Below are 19,249 nucleotides of genomic sequence, written 5' to 3'. Positions count from 1 at the left end.
GACAAGGGACTGTCTGCCCTGGCCAGGGAGAAAGAGGTCTGAGTGGGTAGGTTCCAGGGCATCTGGGAGCTGTAGGGCCAGATCTCATGCCTGCTGCAAGAAAGCTACGACCACAGCCTCTTCTCGCCCCAGATGAAACCCAGTGGCTTCCATGAGCTCAGGAGGAAGAAGCTAAACAATGGAAAATGTAGCCTGCTGGGGATGGGGTTGGGGCCAAACTTCCCTTGCCTTCACCTCGCAGGTGTAGACAATAAAGAGAAGAAGAGCAGGAGTCTGGGTGCTGTGAACTGGGGACCCGGGCTGGACCTGCTCAGTCACTGAGGGGAGGGGAAGAGCGGGGATTCACCCACAGGAAACCACAAGCTGGCAGACAGCAGAGAAGAAAGCTTGAGGTGGTCTGGGGGACTGGACTCAAGAACTCAGGAGTTTGAGGAGGCCCAACTGAAGCAGGATGACAATGACTGTGTGTTTCAGTCATTCACAAATTTGTCATTTTTCATTCTGACAACAACTCTGGAGGTGGGGGTTATCGTCCCCATCTTCCACAAGAGGAATCACAGAGCTTGCCCAGGCTCCCAAAACCTCCAAGTGACAGAACCAGTGTTTGAACCTGTTATCTGCCAGGCCCCCCAAACTCAGCCACTAAAGGAGAAAGAAGCTGAGAGACCAGGGCCCCTGCAGGAAGGTGACAGCTGATAGTCTGTGGGCGGAGCTGTGGCTTCTCTGATCTCAGGCCCCTCTCCTCCGCCCTGGGCTCAGGCCCCGCCTCTGCCCCTCCCGGCAGCTGCCTGGAAGTGTGGGGTGAGAGCTCCTCCTGGGACTCTCCTTCCCCTTGGGGGAAGAATTGTGGCACCCCAGGTTCTACCCAGGAGAGGACCCTCTCCTTCCTCATCAACGCCCCTCCTGGGGCAGGGAGCACCTCTACCCGCATCCCCAACCTGCCTGGCCCCCAGGGCCCATTGGCCCCTCCAACAGTCAAGAGAAGATGACAGTCAAGTTGGATTTTGAGGAATGTCTTAAGGACTCACCCCGCTTCCGGTAAGTGTGCACAGTTTTGGCGGCCAAGAGGGGGATCTGCCACCCCACAACATACACACACATATAACTGTTCCTCGGGCCCGATGTCCTTCCAGGCAGTAAATCTCAAAGGGACAAGATGGAGCATGTGGGCCAAAGTTATACCTCTGCTCTCAAGCCCCCTGCTCAGATGCTGGCTACCCACTGAGGTGTAGAGGGGCCCTCTTCAGCCTCTCACCCCCCAGAGAGGGCATTCCCTTCTCCCTCTCACTGGGGCCCCTGCCCCTCCCCCAGCACCTGCTCTGGGCGGTTAGCAACTTCCTGCCTGCACCACATCCACCCTCTTACCCTTCCTGCTCTGGCCTGGCTGCAGTAGCTCCCACACTGCAGAGTGAGTGAGCAAGAGAGGGTGGGTGCTTGGGTCTTCTTAACCCATCAGCTTTTCCTGTCTCTACCCTCCACCCCCAAGCCCAACCCTGGACTCTGCCAAGGCACCTCTGCTGATGCATACAGACCAGATGGACCTATACTCTGTCCCCATGACCTCATCCCTCCTTTCCCAGGGCCTCTATTGAGCTGGTAGAAGCTGAAGTGTCAGAATTGGAGACCCGGCTGGAAAAGGTGACCCTGATGTGGAGAGGTGACCCAGGATCTGATTAAGATGAGAGGGGCAGGGCCAGGGAGAAAGTTGGAGACTAAGAATAGTGCCAGGGATTATTGAATGCTAACCATGTGGGGTAAATATTTGAGGGGCTACAGAGAGGGAAAATGTGGTCTATACCTTCAAAGGGTTTGGGATCTTGGAAAACAGGGCTTGGTGGACTTCCTGTCAGCTCCTGAGCTCTGCATTATGCTGGGCCCTGAGTGTTCAGGGAGAGCAAGGCTGTGCTGCCCCCAGGGAGCCTACAGACCATGAGGACAAACCAGTGGAACACTCAAACACAAGACAGGCCTTCTTTGGCCACTCTTTTTAAAACACTCATGCACGTGCATGCATATGCACTCCCATCCCCCTTATTTTTCTCTATAGCATTTACCTCAACCTGACAGGTTATGTTTTTATTTGCTGTATTAGTTGTCTATTGCTGTGTAACAAATTGTTACAAATCTAGTGACTTCAAACACATTTGTTATAGTGTCTGTGGGTGAGGGGTCTGGAACAGCCTAGCTGCTCCTCTGTTCAGGGTCTCCTAGGCTGTAGTCAAGGTCTTGGCCAAGGCAGTCTCATCTGAGGCTCAGTGTTTTCTCACAAGCTCACGGGATTGTTGGCAGAATTGAGTTCCTTGCTGTTGTGGGACGGAGGCCTTTATCTCCTAAAGGCTGCCCACAGCCCTCCACCGTGTGGCCCTGTCCATAGGTACGTTACATCATAGCAGCTTGCTGCTTGAAGGCCAGCAGAAGAGCCATTCTTGTGTGAATTGGCAAGATGGTATCAGTTTATATAGGGATGTCATCACAGGGGCAGCATCCATTGCTTTTGCCACATGGGGTCACCTCATCAGGAGAGTGCCATCCCATCAGCTTTGCCATATGCTGTTGGTTAGAAGCAAGTCACAGGTCTGTCTCACACCAAGAGGTGGGGATTATGCAAGGGTGGGAACTGCCTGGGGTCACTTCAGTGTGTATCTGCCATGCTTGTCAATTTCTCCTTATCTCTTTTTCCCACTAGAATGAAAGTGACATGAGGGACTTTTATGTTTTGTTTTTGCCCGGTCCCCAGTGCTTATACCAGAGTGTGAAAATTAGTAGATGACCAATTAATATTTACATATATTAATTACACTTTTTACTCTGAGTTAATTATAGGCTCACGAGAAGTTGCAAAAATATTACAGAGAGGTCTCATGTACTCATCACCCAGCTTCCCCCAGTAGCAGCATCTTATATAATTATAGTACATTACCAAAACTAGGAACTTGAGATTGGTATGATACAATGAATTGTCTACAGGCCTTACCTGGATTTTACCTGTTTTGCATATACTTTGAAAAAAATATATTTGCATATAATTCAGTAGCATTTTATCATGTGTATAGATTCTTATAACCAGCATCACATTCAAGATAGAAAACTATCACCATGAAGGAACTCTTTTGTGCTACCATATATAATGATATCCTCCCCTGCCTTCTCTCATCCCTGACAACCACTCATCTCTTCTCCATTGCTAGACATGTGCTCTTTCAAGATTGGTTCTTTTTTTTCCACTCAGAATAATTACCTTGAAGTTTATTCAGATGATTGAGTATCAGTAGTACATGGATGAATAGTTCATTCCTTTGCCTTGCTCAGTTTTATTCTATTGACGGGATGTTCCAGTTTGTCACTAGTCCAGTTTTGTTAAAGTTCCTTGCACAGATACATGGGGAGAGGGTGGTAAATAAGGAAAAAATTGGACACTTGGTCCCCCCAGCTCCCCACAGGGAGTCATGGGTATCTGGGTCCCTGTCCCTGATCACAGACACCCTATGGTGGCGTCTGAAAAGGTTTGAGTGTGGTCAGTTGTCTGACTATTACTGACCCTGTCAGCCATCTTCAAGTCAAGCTGTAGTTCCCCAAAACTTTCACTAGCCCTAGAACGTGGTTTTCTGTCCAAAAAACATTGACTGAGAACCTGTGTGGCCCAACCTTTCTTGAGGCCTGGTGCCCAAGATTTCCTCACAGAACATTCCTGGTGGTCTTTTGTCCCCTGGGCTGAGCTGAAGGGCTCCACAGACACTTGCCCTGTCCCAGATGTGGTGACTCAGTCCTGAGCTGAGTGGTGTCACCTCAGGCAGGAGCAATGCAGTTCCTGCAAATAACGGGCTAGGAGACCTCACTTTGGCTTCTGACTCAGCCACCTGGCTCTTCCAGATAGACTCTCCTTGGGCCAGTCACGTGTCCCCTTTTTTATCAACCCTCCTTGTCTGTCAGTTGAGGGGACCAGACAGAAAGGGCCTAGGAGCATCAGAGCATGCCATCTTTGTCTATAGCCTAGGTGACTAATATTTATGAGGGAATGTCCAGTAAGCATAGAATGGGGACAACTTCAGACAGTAAATACTGTAGAATTTAACACCAACCAGGTAAGCAGTCATCCTGTGAATGAGGATAGGTTTCTGGAGTGCTTGGATACAAGTAGCTAGAGCAGGGCAGGGAACATATGGAGGGGACAGAGAAAGACATTTCAGAGGTGAACCTGACACTGGCTTTGGTAACAGCCCGGGAGGAATTTTATTCAGACACAGAATAATGGGTGCAAAGCAGCAGAGACGAGAATGCACCAAGTGTGTAGTAGAAACTGGGAGGGCTGGACTAGGTTGCGGAGAAGGGTTGGCAAGGATGGGAAGTGGGGGTGCAGCCTGGGGAAGGAAGAGGAAGGCAGGCGGGAGTGGGGTGCCACTGGGTATGGTAGCTGATAGTACATGGCACAACTCCCTGTTGTCCTGTTGCTTCCTAGCTCCTCAAGCTGGGGAATGGCCTCTTGGAAAGTGGCCACCATTACCTCGCCACCAGCCGCGCCTTCATCGTTGGCATTTGTGAACTGGCCCGCCTGGGTCCACCAGAGCCTATGATGGTGGTAGGCAGAGGGCCCGAACCAGGGTGGGATGGGGTCAGGAATGCTGAGAGTTGCTGTGCAAGGGGTGGGTTGGCCTGGGCTCTGTAAGTCCCAGGCCAGAGCAGGCTGGCTCTAGAGACAGGAGGGCCCTACCGTCCCAGGCCTGGTCCTCTCTCTCTACCTCTTCTTGCCTAGGAGTGTCTGGACAAGTTCACTGAGAGTCTGAGCCACAAGCTGGACAGCCACGCAGTGAGTCAGGGTAGGAGGGCTGGTAGGGGCGTGCAAGGTGGTCTGTGGTCCTGATTTCTGCTTCCCTTCAGGAGCTTCTAGATGCCACACAGCAGACCCTCCAGCAGCAAATCCAAACCCTGGTCAAGGAGTGAGTTGGGAGGGAGACCAGTTCTCCAGCCCTCTTCCCATTACCACAGGGGCCTCCCTGTGAGGATCTGGGAGGTCGGGGGTTCTGGCTCTGGCGGCCTGAGTGCCCTCTCCCATCCCTTGGAGTTCTGACTATACATAGGCTAACCAGAAGGCTATGAGTGGGCCCTCTCTCCTGGGGGCAAGTGGGTGTATCTGTGATTCTGTTATACCCCCCACCCCAGAGGTCTTCGGGGTTTCCGAGAGGCTCGCCGGGACTTCTGGCGGGGGGCTGAGAACCTGGAGGCTGCTCTGACCCACCATGCAGAGGTCCCTCGGCGCCGGGCCCAGGAGGCAGAAGAGGCAGGGGCTGCTTTGAAGACTGCACGAGCTGGGTACCGGGGACGGGCCTTGGATTATGCCCTGCAGGTGCCTGCTCCAAACTGTCCTCCTGGGGTACCAGGGCCTCCAACATCTCGAGACTAGAGAGTCCCCAGTGCTCAGTGGGAGAGGGACTTTCAAGACTGTTTTCAAGACTGACCTGAGGTCTCTTTGGGCCTGCAGATCAACGTGATTGAGGAGAAGAGGAAGTTTGACATCATGGAGTTTGTGAGTTGCAGTGGTGGTGGGAGCAAGGCAGGGAGGAGCCTGCTGATTGGGAGCAGGGGAAGAAAGAGAGAGGGGTCCCTCCTCAGCTCCACCCCCTAACCACCTTGTCCCCCAGGTGCTGCATTTGGTGGAGGCCCAGGCTACCCATTTCCAGCAGGGCCATGAGGAGCTGAGCCGGCTGGCCCAGTATCGCAAGGACCTGGGTGCCCAGGTAGGGCCCCTGGGAGCAGGCAGATGGTGGGGGAAGGGTAGAGGGCTCTGAGATGACTCTCCAGGCCTAGTTGGGGGATGCCAGGACATCTGAGATGCCCTTCCTATGCCCAGTTGCACCAGCTGGTCCTGAATTCGGCTCGTGAGAAGAGGGACATGGAGCAGAGACATGTGCTGCTAAAGCAGAAGGTGAGGTCTGGGGCTGTAGAGAGGAGGCAGCCAGGCCTGGGGTGTTGGTCTCTGCCCACCACAGTTGTCCTTTGACCCTCTTGTGCCCCCAGGAGCTGGGTGGGGAAGAACCAGAGCCAAGCCTAAAAGAAGGGCCTGGTGGCCTGGTCATGGAAGGACATCTCTTCAAAAGGGCCAGTAATGCATTTAAGACCTGGAGCAGGTGAGAAGAGGATGTCCCAACCAGCCAAACCCATCTGATTAAATATTTTCTGGGTGGTTTTAGTATGCTAAGCACAGCAAGAAAAGCAGACAAAATCCCCTGCCTTCGTTGAGTTTACATTTCATCAGCAAAGAAAGGCAATAAACATAATGACTAAAGAAGTCATATGTTATGTTAGAAAATAAGAGCACCACAGGAGAAAATAATAAAGCAAGGAATGTTGGGTGCTGGGAGGAGTTGCAACTTTAAATACGGTGGTCAGGGTATGCCTCAGGAGAAGGTGACTTCCAAGTGAAGACTTGAAGGATATCTGGGGGAAGAATGTTCTAGGCAGAGGGAGGAGCCAGTGTCAAGGCCCCCAGAAACCTGGAGTGGTGGAGGAACAAAGAGGCAGCCGTGGGTGTGGACAGAGGGAGGGAGGAGGAAGTGATGATGAAGTTGGAGCTAATGGGGTGTGAATCACGGGCCCTTGTCGGCTTTGTATGGACTTAGACTAAGTCTGAGATAAGTGGGGAGCTGTTTCAGTGTGAAGCAGGATGATGACCCATTCTGACTCAACTCCTTCCCTTTTTAGGGCCAAATGCCACCCCATTTAGGATCTTTCTGCCAATTATAAAACAGAGCCCCTTCCCCAAGGTATTTCCATCTGTCAAAAATTGTAGCAATAGACTTACTTTCTTAGAAAAAACATTTTATGCCATCTTCTGGAAGCTGTCTTCATAAATAGATCAAATGTGGGTTGTCCAAGATGTGACTAACACCTCTGTGATGTTCTGGTGTGCACAACTGTCCACCTTCCTCTGGAACATTTCATGGGATGGTCAGCCCGGATCAGCAGGATCCTTACGGGGCCAAGGGCACAGCCTCTCTGCTGTCCTGTCCTGAGCCTCATCCCAGTGCTGTTCATGTTGGCAACTATTTCCACCTCCCTCAGGCGCTGGTTCACTATTCAGAGCAACCAACTGGTTTACCAGAAGAAGTACAAGGTGGGTAGGTTCTGATCCTGGATGCCTGGGCCCAGGGAGACTCAGCCCTTGCTGCCGCTGGCTGGACGTCTGCCCCCTTATCACCTTCTCCTGCCAGGACCCTGTGACCGTGGTGGTAGATGACCTTCGTCTCTGCACAGTGAAGCTCTGCCCTGACTCGGAAAGGCGGTTTTGCTTTGAGGTGGTGTCTCCCAGCAAGTGAGTGCTCTACATGTATCTAAATCTTTACCAGCTGGAAAGGCAGGACTAATCACAGAGGCATCCCTGGAGCAGGTCTTGGAGGGCCACCATGCAGCCCCAGGCAGTCTGGGGGAATGATTTGAGGGGAAGGTATAGGATGATGGGGGATATTTAGAAGAATATTACCAATTGGTACAGAAATGTTTTAATATGACTGGTACCAGGTGAATACCTGCTGGATAACAGCCTGCCACATGGCCTCAGACCTCTGTCCACTCTCCATCTCCCCTCCTGCCCAGGTCCTGCCTCCTCCAGGCTGACTCAGAGCGCCTCCTGCAGCTGTGGGTCAGTGCCGTGCAGAGCAGCATTGCCACAGCCTTCAGTCAGGCGCGCCTAGATGACAGTCCCTGGGGTCCAGGCCAGGTACTGACATGAGGGTGTAGGGCCAGGGAGATGGCACACACCAGCCCCTAGGCTCTATGACCACTCTTGCTTCCTCTATCTCCACCAGGGCTCAGGACACCTGGCCATGGGCTCTGCTGCCACGCTGGGCTGTGGCAGGACAACCAGGGGAAGGGAGCCTGGCGGCAGCAGGCATGTAGCAGCCCAGGTGCAGAGTGTGGATGGCAATGCCCAGTGCTGTGACTGCCGAGAGCCAGCCCCTGAGTGGGCCAGCATCAACCTTGGTGTTACTCTCTGCATTCAGTGTTCCGGCATCCACAGGTCACTCCCCAAGGCCCCAAGCATGGGCCCCACTCCTTCTGGCTGGGATGGGGGAACCCCTAAGATAGAGCCCCTCACATAGGCTCCTCCCTTTCCACCCTGCCCTGGCTTCCTTAGATCCTGGCCATCACTGGGCAGAGCCTGGGCCAAGCCTGTGGGTCAACAAGTCCCCAGGTGGGCCCAGTCCCCCAGTGTCCTGGTCTGGCCAGGGGTGGGGAACACCCAGAGGAGTTTACTGGCTTGACTGGAGGAGGTGTGGGGTTAGGGCTGCTGAAAGTGGAGGAGCTGTTAAAGAGCAAAGAGAGAGGAGGTTGTGAGGCCTTCGCAAGTCTGTAGGGCCCTCACCCCGATTCAGTCTTGTGGGAGGAGGGAAGGAGAACGGCATGGAAAGAGTTGTCCAGGCCAGAGTGTCATGAGAGGAGGAGGTGGCTGGAGAGGGTGGGGCCCTTAAAATGAAATGGAGAAGGGGGAAGAGGGAGTGGTGAAGAGGGAGGATCCTGCAGGCCCTGGTCAAGGCCAGTCAGCCCCCAGCTGCCCTGCTGTTTCCTGGCCAGCTCCTCTGCGGCCCCCAGACAGGACCTTGCCTCCCAGGCTTTTCAGGAGCAGCAGCAGCAGCCCAGGGAGCTGAGGGCCTGACTCCCCCTCTGGCCCTCCAGGAGCCTTGGAGTTCATTTCTCCAAAGTCCGGTCTCTGACCCTCGACTCATGGGAGCCTGAACTAGTGAAGGTGACTTGAGGTGTGGTGAAGAGTGGGGGAGGGGTGTAGGCGGGGTGAGGACAGGGCTGCAGAGTCCTGAGGGCTCAGACATTCACCTCTCCCCTACCTGCTGTCTCTGCCTCTGCCTGGGCCTCGCGAAGCTCATGTGTGAGTTGGGAAACGTTGTCATCAATCAGATCTATGAGGCCCGTGTGGAGGCCATGGCAGTGAAGAAGCCAGGGCCCAGCTGTTCCCGGTGAGGCTGGGGTGGAGGTGCTGGGGCTGCCCACCTTTAGGGGTGAGAAGGTCAGGGAAGGGAGGAGGGAAGACTGTCTCCGTTCCCCACCCTGTGCTTTCCCAGGCAGGAGAAGGAGGCCTGGATTCATGCCAAATACGTGGAGAAGAAGTTCCTGACCAAGCTTCCAGAGATTCGAGGACAGAGAGGTGGCCGGAGAACCCCCAGGGGGCAGCCTCCTGTGCCCCCAAAGCCTTCCTTCAGGCCCCAGCCAGGGAGCTTCAGATCCAAGCCAGGTACAGGGCTGGTTGGGCATTCACTGAGCATGTTCTGTGTGCTCAGCACTATGCCAGGCCCGGGGGGAGGCACAGAATATGAGGCCCAGGCCTTCCCATTGAGAATGTTAGAGGGACCAGACCAGCCAGTGCTGCTTTTACAAGGCAAGAGTTTTGGGGTTACAGTGAAGGCGGAGCATGGGGCAGAGAGTGGGCCGGGAGGACTATGTAAGGGTGTCAACAGCATCAGGAAAGTCGGGAGTGAGAATGCTAAAGGCCTGAGAAGGAGGATGTGAGTTTGGCTGGAGCAGAGGGAGGCTGAGCACCATTGAGTCAGCTCACCTGGGACACACCAGCCAGCCAGGGTGCTTGGACAAGAAGAGGTGAGTGTTGCTGTCTCTGCCCCACACCCTAGGGGCTCTGCACACTTAAACTCTCACACTTACACGCACACACACCCTTCTACTTCCCACCACAGGGGGGAAGGCCTCCCCACAATTAGGAAGTGACCTATAACATCAGGGGACTATGCTGAGGGTTTCTGTCCAGACTCACAGCTGATTCCCCCTAACAGGGCCCCCCTCTGATGACCTGGGCAGCCTGCACCCTGGGGCCCTGCTCTTTCGTGCTTCTGGGCATCCTCCATCCCTTCCCACCATGGCCGACGCCCTTGCCCATGGGGCCAATGTCAACTGGGTCAATGGGGGTCAGGAGAACACCACGCCGCTGATCCAGGCCACAGCTGCTGTGAGAATCTTCTGACCTTTATACCCACCCTAGGAAGAAAGGAGGGTTCCTTCTCTCTGACCTCTACTCTGTCTTTGGGCCCAGCTCTTACCTATCCCATGCCCCATAGGCAGTGATAACCCATAGCAACTGGTTGCTAGGTGAGTGATTTAGAGGCAGACAACCTGGGTTTGAATCCTGGCTCTCACCACTTACAGATATGAACTCTATGCCTCAGTTTCCTCATCTGTAAAATAGGGAAAACATACCTCATTAGGCTGTACTGTGGATTTAATGTATGAATAGTGTAAAGAGTTAAATTGGAGGCTGACACAGCTGTAGCCCTTAAAATCCTAACCACCCATTTGGGGCGGGGCTAACGCCAAGACCAGCGTGCTAGGCGGGGCTTGGGGAGGGGCGGGCCAGGTCTAGCACCTAGAGAGAGAGAAGGCGCTTGAGTATAGATTGGGGCGTGGAATAGGAAGGGGGTGGATAGGGTCCTAAGATGGTGACTGTCCTGACTGAGAGATATCATTATTGTCAGGCATCTTTTAAGCACTCGTTCCTGGGAAGACAGATAAATGAACCCAGCTCAAATGATTCCTGATTGTCATACTCCACCCTCTGAACTGACCCCACTCTTAAAATACCTTTAATGTGCTTCTAAGAAAGCCACTTTCCCCATTCTCGACTTCTCCATACAGAATTCTCTTCTGGCCTGTGAGTTTCTCCTCCAGAACGGAGCAAACGTGAACCAAGCGGACATCCACGGCCGGGGCCCGCTCCACCACGCAACCATTCTTGGCCACACCGGGTAGGGGTGGCAGGGGATGATGGCTGTGGGGAAGAAGGCTCCGCACGGGGTGAGTCAGCGGCTGAACCTAGTTATCCTCTCCAGGCTGGCCTGCCTGTTCCTGAAACGGGGGGCCGATCTGGGAGCTCGGGACTCTGAAGGCAGGGACCCTCTGACCATCGCCATGGAAGCAGCCAACGCTGACATTGTCACTCTGTGAGGATGCCCGAAGGGGCGGGGCTTGCAGTACCCATTTGGGGCGGGGTTAACCCGAGCGTGCCTGGCGAGACCTAGGGAGGGGCGGGGCCATCTCCTGGACTTGACGAGAAAAAGGGTATTCCAAGTGTTGACTGGGGCGTGGAGTAGGAAGTGGGTGGGTAGGATCCAAGGATGGGGACTTTGTCCTGAGGGGCATCATTGTTGTCAAGCATCTTTTAAGCACTAAACTGAGGAAACAGATGAATAAGACAGCCCAACTCAAAAGCTGGGAAGTTGGGGTGGGGAGGGTGAAGAGAATGTCATTTATTCCTCAATTCCTTCCCCTTCAAGGTTACGATTGGCAAAGATGAGAGAGGCTGAAGCGGCCCAGGGTCAGGCAGGTAAAGAACTCCCCACCCCACCCCCCGCCCAACATTGGAATTCTGGGCTTCTGGCCCCTGATGACCCGTCCCTCCTCGAAAGCAGCTTCATGAATTCTATTATCTATCCAACAAATATGTATTGGGCGCATTCGACACTGCAGGCCCTGGGAACAGGGCACAGAACAATTGAGGGCTTGGCCCTGACGGCTCTGCAGTCCCTCCGCCCACCCGCGGAGCCGGCGCTCTCTCCAGGCCGGGCCCCGGCAGTCCCTACGAGCTCCTCCGTGCCTGGGCCCAATCGTCCAGCCTCCTAGCCCTTCCTCTCTCCCCTCAGGAGACGAGACGTATCTTGACATCTTCCGCGACTTCTCCCTCATGGCATCGGACGACCCGGAAAAACTGAAACGGAGTAGTCATGACCTCCACACACTCTGACCCCAGACCTTCGCGGTCCCGTCCCCCCGTTGGTCCCTGCGCCATTAAAGCCTCTGTGCTTTGCTTTTCCCTTCGTGGTTCATTTATTGGGCGCCACCTTCGGACCCGGCAAGGTGTGGGGCGCTGCAGCTCCCGGGGTGCAGGAGCGGTTGGGAGTTAGCGACCTCTAGTCCAGCAAGGGGGGCCTCCCGGCGAATGAAATGGAGCTCCGGTCCCAGTCCTAGCACCGGGTGGCCCTGGGGAGGGGCTCTCTGGTCAGGCGACGTGGCCAGACCCGTCAGGCCGGGGAGAGGCCGCTAGCGTGGGCTGGGGGCTGGCCTTGCCTTAGGGGAAGGGATGCAGAGGACTGGAGGCATGTCTGGAATGCGGCGGCTCAGCACCCGCCCCCTCGGGAATTCCCTACCGGAGCGACTGGGAGGGAACTGGTCCCCAAGCACGGGACGGCTGGGCCTCGATTTTCTCAAGAGGGCCAGGATTCGCGACTAGGCCCCCCGCCGAGTTGCAGACGTGAGGTCAGGCACACCTGAGGGCCCACGGGGCCGTCACGGCTACATCCTTGGCGACGCGCCTGAGTCACTCTCCGGACTCCACCCCAGCTCGTGCCCGCCAGTCCAGCCCGTCCGCCCCGTCTCTCCGGTTGAAGAGACCCAACTACCACCTCCAACCCAGCCCCGCGAGCCCGGCGAGGGCGGGGGGTGGGGCGCCAAGGGGGCGGGGCTGCCTCTTAAAGGGCCCACGGCCGCTGCCCTTAGGCCACTTCCTGGGGGCGGAGAGGACCTCGCAGCTGCAGCGACGCTCGGGGAAGGCGGCGGCGTCTGGGTCCTGAGACTCCTGGCTGCTTCCATCAGCGTCCCCAGACACTCCCAGCTCGGACTGAGTGTGCATCCTCGCTCCCCAGCTGATCAGAGGCACCTCCGCCATCAACTCCAATCGGCCCAGTCTCCATCTCCTAGGACCCGCGCCGGAGCCAGGCCTGGCCAGGCCTCTGACTCGCCCCCGGCGCCGTGCGTGGACTCGCCCACGGCGACAGCGATCTACCTGAGAACTCGGAAGCTGGGTCCTGTAAAGAGACGGCCCTGTGCTCGCCATCGTCACCTGCTGGTTGGATTCCGGAAACCCATTGAAGACGACGGAGAAGGAATCGCTGACCACCCAGAATTTGAAGCAAGCGTCTGGACCGAAATCGCCCTTGCCTTTCTGGCTTCCTCTGTTCTTTTTATTCGTTCTCTCATCTTTTCGGGCGTTTCTGTGCCCGGAAGGCATTCTTCACTACCGAAGCAGCTGGGTGAGCCCTAAATCTCGCTGCCTTGTACTCCAACCCGTGCCTCCAACCCAGAGAGAATCTGAACCTTAGGACCAAATTTTGCACATACCCAGGAAGTTCTGCCTTTTCTTCTCTTTCGGTGTCTCCTGTACCCCGCAAAATTTCCCCTCCTCCTGTGCCTTCTTCGCCCCCCTCCTTTGGGGGCCCCGTGACCCTGAATGTGGGGGGCACGCTATATTCCACCACTTTGGAGACCCTGACTCGCTTCCCAGACTCCATGCTGGGGGCCATGTTTAGGGCTGGCACACCCATGCCTCCCAACCTCAACTCCCAGGGAGGTGGCCACTACTTCATCGACCGAGATGGCAAGGCTTTCCGGCATGTCCTCAATTTCCTCAGGCTGGGCCGTCTGGACCTGCCCCGAGGGTATGGGGAGACAGCACTCCTCAGGGCAGAGGCAGACTTCTACCAGATCCAGCCCCTCCTGGATGCCCTGCGGGAACTGGAAGCCTCTCGGGGGTCCCCTGTACCTACAGCTGCCCTGCTCCACGCAGATGTAGATGCCAGCCCCCGCCTGGTGCACTTCTCTGCTCGCCGGGGCCCACACCACTATGAGCTGAGCTCTGTCCAGGTGGATATCTTCCGAGCCAACCTCTTCTGCACTGACCCCGAGTGTTTGGGTGCCATGCGGGCCCGATTTGGGGTGGCGAATGAGAACAGGGCAGAGGGAGGCCCACACTTCCGTCTGGAGTGGGCCCCCTGTCCTGCAGAACTCCCCGAAGTGGAGTATAGGAGACTGGGCCTGCAACCACTGTGGACTGGGGGGCCAGGAGAGCTCCGGGAGGTGGTGGGCACGCCAGGCTTCCTGGAGGAGGTGCTACGGGTGGCTCTTGAACACGGCTTCCGTCTAGACTCCGTCTTCCCTGACCCTGAAGACTTGCTCAACTCACGCTCTCTGCGCTTTGTCCGGCACTGAGAACTGAAAACACTGCCCTCAGTTTGACTGTGTGTGGCAGGGGAGAGAATGGGCAGCAAGGGGGATGAAAGCTCCCCTAAAGCCCCTTCCTAGCTCTGCCTCTGGAGCTGTGAGAGTCAGGGGACCCACTGAACCTGACTGGAGCCCCGATGTGGACAGGAATCCCCAAATCTTTACCCACTGAGGGCTCACAAGTGATGTAAAGGTTCTGGACTAGTGCTAATCCTGGGAAGGACAGGGAAGTTTCCCCTGGCTTGTTTTCACCTGACGCTGGGGACCACCAGTGTGTCCTTGGAGGGCACTCAGTATTCAGGAGTCTGGACAAGTTGGATTACCTCTCTGCCCAGGGTTGGCCTAGCCTTAGAGGGACACTGAGGTCTTGGAGAAACAGGGACTTGGGATTGCTCTAATGTGGTCTCCTGTACTGTGGTTTCTCCTTCTGGACCTGGGTGACCTGGCCTGGACTAACCAATGAGAAGCCAGAAAACTTTGGTACCTGGGAAGGGTGATTCTTTGCTGTGTCCCAAGCTACCTATTGAGGGAGACAGAAAGGTTATACCCCTCCCTAGGTTGACATAAGGGAGCTAAGAGAATTCCCATTTACTATGGGGCTGGAGTATCCGTCTGTAGTTCAAGTGTTTTAAAGGATCCCAGACTGATGGTGGAGCTGGCCATGGGGAGGTGGGTAGCATCTCTTGGGCCTTGACCTTACTTCCTTTATGTGTAGGTGTGTGTCAGCCAGTGTGTCTGATTGACGTGTAGGTACCTGACATCCTGGCTCCCGTGTGTGTTGCTGAAGATGGTGTCTGTGTGTTGGTTGTTCTGTGGTTTCTGCATGTCCAGGCCTGTTTGGGGTTGCTCAGCAACTGTTTGGCACTGGGTATGTCTGTGGTACGGATGTGAGTAGATTGAGAATTAGTAGTTGAATCATAAGGGGTGTGTGTGTGCACCCATGTGCGTTCACATCACCACGTAGGCAGGAGAGACCTGTGGAGTTTGAGTCACTAGGATCTTCTTGGTGAGAGGTAAGAGAAGTCAGTGGGCTTAGCAGGGCCATGGAGGTCTGGTTAGTACTCTTAGTTGCTATGGCAATCATGGGGCCTGTTGCTAGGAGACAGTTGGGGAAGGTCCAAGGCTGCCCAGGGCAGAGGAGAGATTGGGAGAGAGGGGGAGGATATGGGAAGGCATGGGATTTCTGGGTCCCTGAGGGGATGGGATATTCAACGTGCAACTTCTTCACTGGCGGTGTAACTCATTATCACTGGTCATGATTTACAAGAAAAATAAAATTGCTTTTGGAACCACAAACTTGTAAAATCTGCTGAGAGCCAGGTTGGGGGTGCTATTCCCCTGGCAGCACAAGTCTTGGTTTCTTTGCTGATCTCCCCCTGGAGATGCCTTTTGGTCCCCAGTTCCTTGTGCCCCAGCTTTACCCAAGCCAGGGATGGAGCAGTGGCACTGCTCTGGAATATTCTAGAACCCCCTACTGTTCCAGAACACTCTAGAATCTTCAGGCAAAGGTCTGGCACCAGGATCACAGAGTATTTTGAGGCCTTCTCGGGCTCGGTGGGACCAATCCTACACCACACCCCCACAATGGGCCTCTTGTGGATGCTGGCACTAGGTGGAGTTTTCCTGGCAGCTGCCCAGGCCTGTGTCTTCTGCCGCCTCCCAGATCGCAACTTGCTGGGCCGCATGGCTCAGCTCTGCAGCCAGATGGAGGTCCGTTGGAAGGACTGTGAGGCCTCCTGGAACTTCTCAGCCTTCGCCTTAGGTAAGACCAGACATCCAAGGACAGGCCCAGCAACGGTCACCCCTCGTGTCCCAAGTGGGGCAGCATGTGGCTTCTCAGCTGTGCCCCTTAGCTCAGTCAAAACAGCCTTGTCTGGACTCACTGGCCTCTCCCTCTGGAAGAGCTGCTTCTGACCCTGGGAAAGTCAGGAAAGACCCCAGAATCTTGTTCTGGGCTAATGAGGGATTCACTGGTCATTGTCTGTCTCCACAGATGAAGTGACCATGAACAAAGTCACAGAGAAGACTCACAGAGTCCTGAGGGTCATGGGTGAGGTCAAGGGGAGAGGCACAGCCTAAGGGCTTGGGTGGATAGCAGTGAGATGGGGGAGCAGGAAAGGGTGGAGACAGGAGGGCTGGTCTGGACTGTCGTGGGGGAAGGGGTGTGGAGCTGAACTGCACTGTTGAGGCTCTGGGCCACATAGCTGCTCTCTGCCTCTCCAGAGATCAAAGGGACTTTCTCCTTGCTCCCTTCATATTGGCAATGGCTTCAAAAGACCAAGCTCCCAGAGTACATCAGGGAAGGTACTGCTGTGGGGAGGGATCAAGGGGTACCGAGGATCTCGGGCAAAGGGGTGTGTGGCTGAGCAGCTATCTTACCCCACACTCCCTTGCTTCTCATTTCAGCTCTTTGCGCTCCTGCCTGCCGTGAGTAAAAAAGTGTAATGAGGGCAGGGGGTCTCCAGGGTACCTTAGGGGAGCCTGGCAGGTAACGGGGAGGAAGTGGGGTAAGTGGAGCTGTGGAGCAGGGCCTGCCCCTCCAAAGCTCTGATCCACCGTCTCCTGCAGGGGGCAGCACCATCCTGTACAACTGCTCCACCTGCGAAGGCACTGAGGTGTACTGTTGGCCCCGAAAGCGCTGTTTCCCAGGTCCTTGCTCCACTTTCCACCCCTGCGTCACCCGCCTAGATCTCTCCCCCAGCATTGATTGGTGTGGTCCCCAAGGTCATTCACTGCCTCCTGGGTTCCCTGCAGGGAGTCACGATCTTTGGGAAGCCAGGATTTTCCTCCTCTGTGTCTTGGGCACTGTCCTGCTCACAGGTGTTCTGAGCCTCGTGGTGGAGTGAGTTGGGTCATAAGGGCAGGAAACAGCCTCACCACTTCCAAACCACCCAGTATCTTCCACTGCCTGTCCTTCCTCCTTCCCTCCCAGCCCCCTTTCCTTCCCACACCTCCCATCCTGTCTGTCTTCCCACAGGTCCAACTACATCAAAGCAAAAGAGTGACTTGTGCAGATGCTGACAGCCTCCCAGCTTCCAGCTCTAAGGAATATATATCCACAACTTCTACTTCCCTTGGTGAAGAACCAGCCATCCCATTAGTTCCAGCCCCACAAGTTCAGTCTTCCAAACTCTGAAACCCAGATCCCATGATCCCAGTGTCAGATGGCTCTAAGACCCAGGCACCCACAGCTGGAAAGTTCCTCCTCTCCAGCGCTCAACCTATCAAACAGGCAGTCACTGAGGCCAGGAAAATATCTCCAGAAGGAAAGAACACTCTTCACGCACACCCCACTCCCACAGCCCCGTCTGCCTGTTCCCAGGAGGTGGGGGCTGTCTGCCCCAGAAGCTACTCTTGGCCCTCTTACAACTGATTGGGAATCCAGAAATGAGTGTTCTGGAAAACTCCCTTCCTCCAGAACAGAGACCTCATCAGTCAGCCTGCTGGCATGTGATCCCTCCATTTAATATTGTGAACATTGTAAAGCCTTGGCCTCCCACAGAGGCCTCCCTCCTGCCAGGCCCAACCAAACCTGCTGTCAAACAGCTTCCACCCCAGTCTGGCCTCTGTCTGCAATTGGGGAGGCAAGAGGGATGACAGGAGAGTCAGTGTCACACGGTGGTTCCTGGGGCAGGGGGAAGGTGTTCTGCTCCGAAGGACACATTCAGCAATGTCTGGAGACATTTTTGATAGCTTTGATTGGAGGATATGCTATTGGTACCTCATGGGTAGAGACTAGAGGTGCTACTAAACACCCTAAAAGGCACGAGAGAGTCTTCTGCAACAAAGAATCGTCCTGTCCAAAATGTCTGTAGTGTGTGGTTGAGAAACCCTGGTGTTCGGTTGGTCACCTGGCTGTTGGGAGTTCTGGGTTTGGGGATGGGAGATGGGACATGAAAAGAGAGACTTGTCATCAACCACAAGCCTAAGTCAGGGAGGGAGGGATCCAGGCCCTTACCTAGCCCAGCGGTTTTCAAACAGGGTAACTGGAGGCTCCACGGCAAGGGTTCTCAACCAGCCACATGTCAAAGTCACCTGGGCAGCTTTAAACTACCCTCCCTGGGCCTCATCTCCAGAGTCGGAATTTAGCAGTCTCATATGGGACCTCTGTTAATCTAACTTAGAGCCATCCAGGGTTAGAACTACTGTTTTGGGGTGCCCCTTACAAAGTCCTGAGGATGGGGAGAGGAATACTATCCCTTCCATGAGAGTACGTTTCATTTGTTTTACACAATCTAGCCCAATCTCTTCATTTCACACCAAAAAAAAAATGAGAGATCAGACAACCGCTCATTCATCCATTCATTTGATAGATACTTAGTATCCTTCAGGTGCCAGGTAGTATTACTGCTCATGCTGGGGTAAGGAGCTACATCTGGCCACCCAGGCACCCCAGCTCTCCTCCAGGCTGCAGTAGCTGCCTTGGGCTCTCCTATGCTACAGCCGCTCTCCAGGCTCAACAGTTTGGAGCTGCCCTTGTTTTCACAGCCAACGTGCAGAGGGTCAGCCAGCATTTTTGAAGGTTCTCTGTCCTATCTGCCCCTCTTCCTGTCCTTGGCCCTCGACTCACTTTAGAACTCCCTCACTGTGGACCCCAGGCTCCCAGAAGTGCCATCTGACTCTGCCCACTCCCCTCTAGTCCACTGCACTCCCAGCACCCACACTGTGATTTTTTAAAAACTCCTCATTGCTCACAACCTCCTGCCCAGCACCAAATGATGGTTAAGATTTTGGGCTTTGGAGTTGGGCTGCCTGATGTCAGGTCCCGGCTCTGTCTCTTACTGGACCTTGGGCAAGTTATTTAACTTCTTTGTTCCTGTTTCCTTATATTTTAAATGAAGGTCATGTACTTTATTGATTGTATGGCCTTTTCTTAACTTGTTTATATTTTGACATCTCTGGAGAAATCATCTTAAATTGAAGATATGTCAGGACATCTATTACAATTGATGATATCTCAAAATCAATTAAATGCAGCAGTACTTACCTTACAGGACTAGTGTGAGGTCCAAATAAGTTCATGTAAAATGCTTGGGACCATGCCCAACATGTAACAGACCCTCATTAAGTATTAGCCATTATAATCTCTTAGTTAAAACCCTTCCCTAGCTCTTCCTTGCCTACAGAATATAGACCTGGTCCTTGACCCTGGCAGTCAAGGATCTCCAGCAGCAGCTTCCTCTTTTTTGGTCCTCAGGCCAGAGCTGTCCAAACACAGATCTAACTGGAATCTCCCATTGAATGT

At 54.6% G+C, this 19,249-nt stretch overlaps 3 protein-coding genes across 7 annotated transcripts; all 3 read left to right on the top strand.

Moving 5' to 3' along the window:
• The first annotated feature begins 93 nt into the window (after nt 1-93).
• On the top strand, nt 94-11,821 carry ACAP1 (ArfGAP with coiled-coil, ankyrin repeat and PH domains 1). 3 transcript variants are annotated; one of them, XM_036896262.2, is made up of 22 exons: nt 363-1,038; nt 1,581-1,638; nt 4,457-4,576; nt 4,751-4,804; nt 4,876-4,934; nt 5,158-5,341; nt 5,477-5,521; nt 5,637-5,732; nt 5,846-5,920; nt 6,013-6,122; nt 7,057-7,108; nt 7,206-7,306; nt 7,588-7,711; nt 7,800-8,011; nt 8,668-8,737; nt 8,905-8,963; nt 9,069-9,238; nt 9,792-9,964; nt 10,648-10,757; nt 10,842-10,952; nt 11,286-11,335; nt 11,652-11,821. In XM_036896262.2, exons 1-22 carry the CDS (start codon nt 986-988, stop codon nt 11,750-11,752), a joined length of 2,187 nt encoding a protein of 728 aa, XP_036752157.1. In that variant the 5' UTR covers nt 363-985; the 3' UTR covers nt 11,753-11,821. The 3 variants fall into 3 exon arrangements, 2 of the variants coding, with proteins under 2 accessions (XP_036752157.1, XP_036752156.1); XM_036896261.2 differs by having other exon boundaries at nt 365-1,038; nt 8,869-8,963; XR_005026926.2 differs by lacking the exon at nt 10,842-10,952 and having other exon boundaries at nt 94-1,038; nt 8,869-8,963; nt 10,648-10,806.
• A 1,455-nt stretch (nt 11,822-13,276) lies between these two features.
• KCTD11 (potassium channel tetramerization domain containing 11) lies at nt 13,277-15,300 on the top strand. Its single transcript, XM_036896266.2, has one exon. The coding sequence runs from the start codon at nt 13,294-13,296 to the stop codon at nt 13,990-13,992; it is 699 nt and encodes a 232-aa protein (XP_036752161.2). The 5' UTR covers nt 13,277-13,293; the 3' UTR covers nt 13,993-15,300.
• Nucleotides 15,301-15,434: 134 nt separating this feature from the next.
• On the top strand, nt 15,435-17,549 carry TMEM95 (transmembrane protein 95). Of its 3 annotated transcripts, none has more exons than XM_057500954.1 (6): nt 15,435-15,766; nt 15,998-16,054; nt 16,228-16,308; nt 16,411-16,431; nt 16,573-16,653; nt 16,982-17,549. In XM_057500954.1, exons 1-6 carry the CDS (start codon nt 15,589-15,591, stop codon nt 17,023-17,025), a joined length of 462 nt encoding a protein of 153 aa, XP_057356937.1. In that variant the 5' UTR covers nt 15,435-15,588; the 3' UTR covers nt 17,026-17,549. The 3 variants fall into 3 exon arrangements, with proteins under 3 accessions (XP_057356937.1, XP_057356938.1, XP_057356939.1); XM_057500955.1 differs by lacking the exon at nt 16,982-17,549 and adding an exon at nt 16,759-16,974; XM_057500956.1 differs by lacking the exon at nt 16,982-17,549 and adding an exon at nt 16,759-16,974 and having other exon boundaries at nt 16,522-16,653.
• Nucleotides 17,550-19,249: the final 1,700 nt, after the last annotated feature.

Source organism: Manis pentadactyla, chromosome 4 (genome assembly GCF_030020395.1).
Source record: "Manis pentadactyla isolate mManPen7 chromosome 4, mManPen7.hap1, whole genome shotgun sequence".
NCBI lineage: Eukaryota > Metazoa > Chordata > Mammalia > Pholidota > Manidae > Manis > Manis pentadactyla.
The sequence above is the reverse complement of the archived record's forward strand: the minus strand, read 5'-3'. Positions and strand labels throughout refer to the sequence as shown.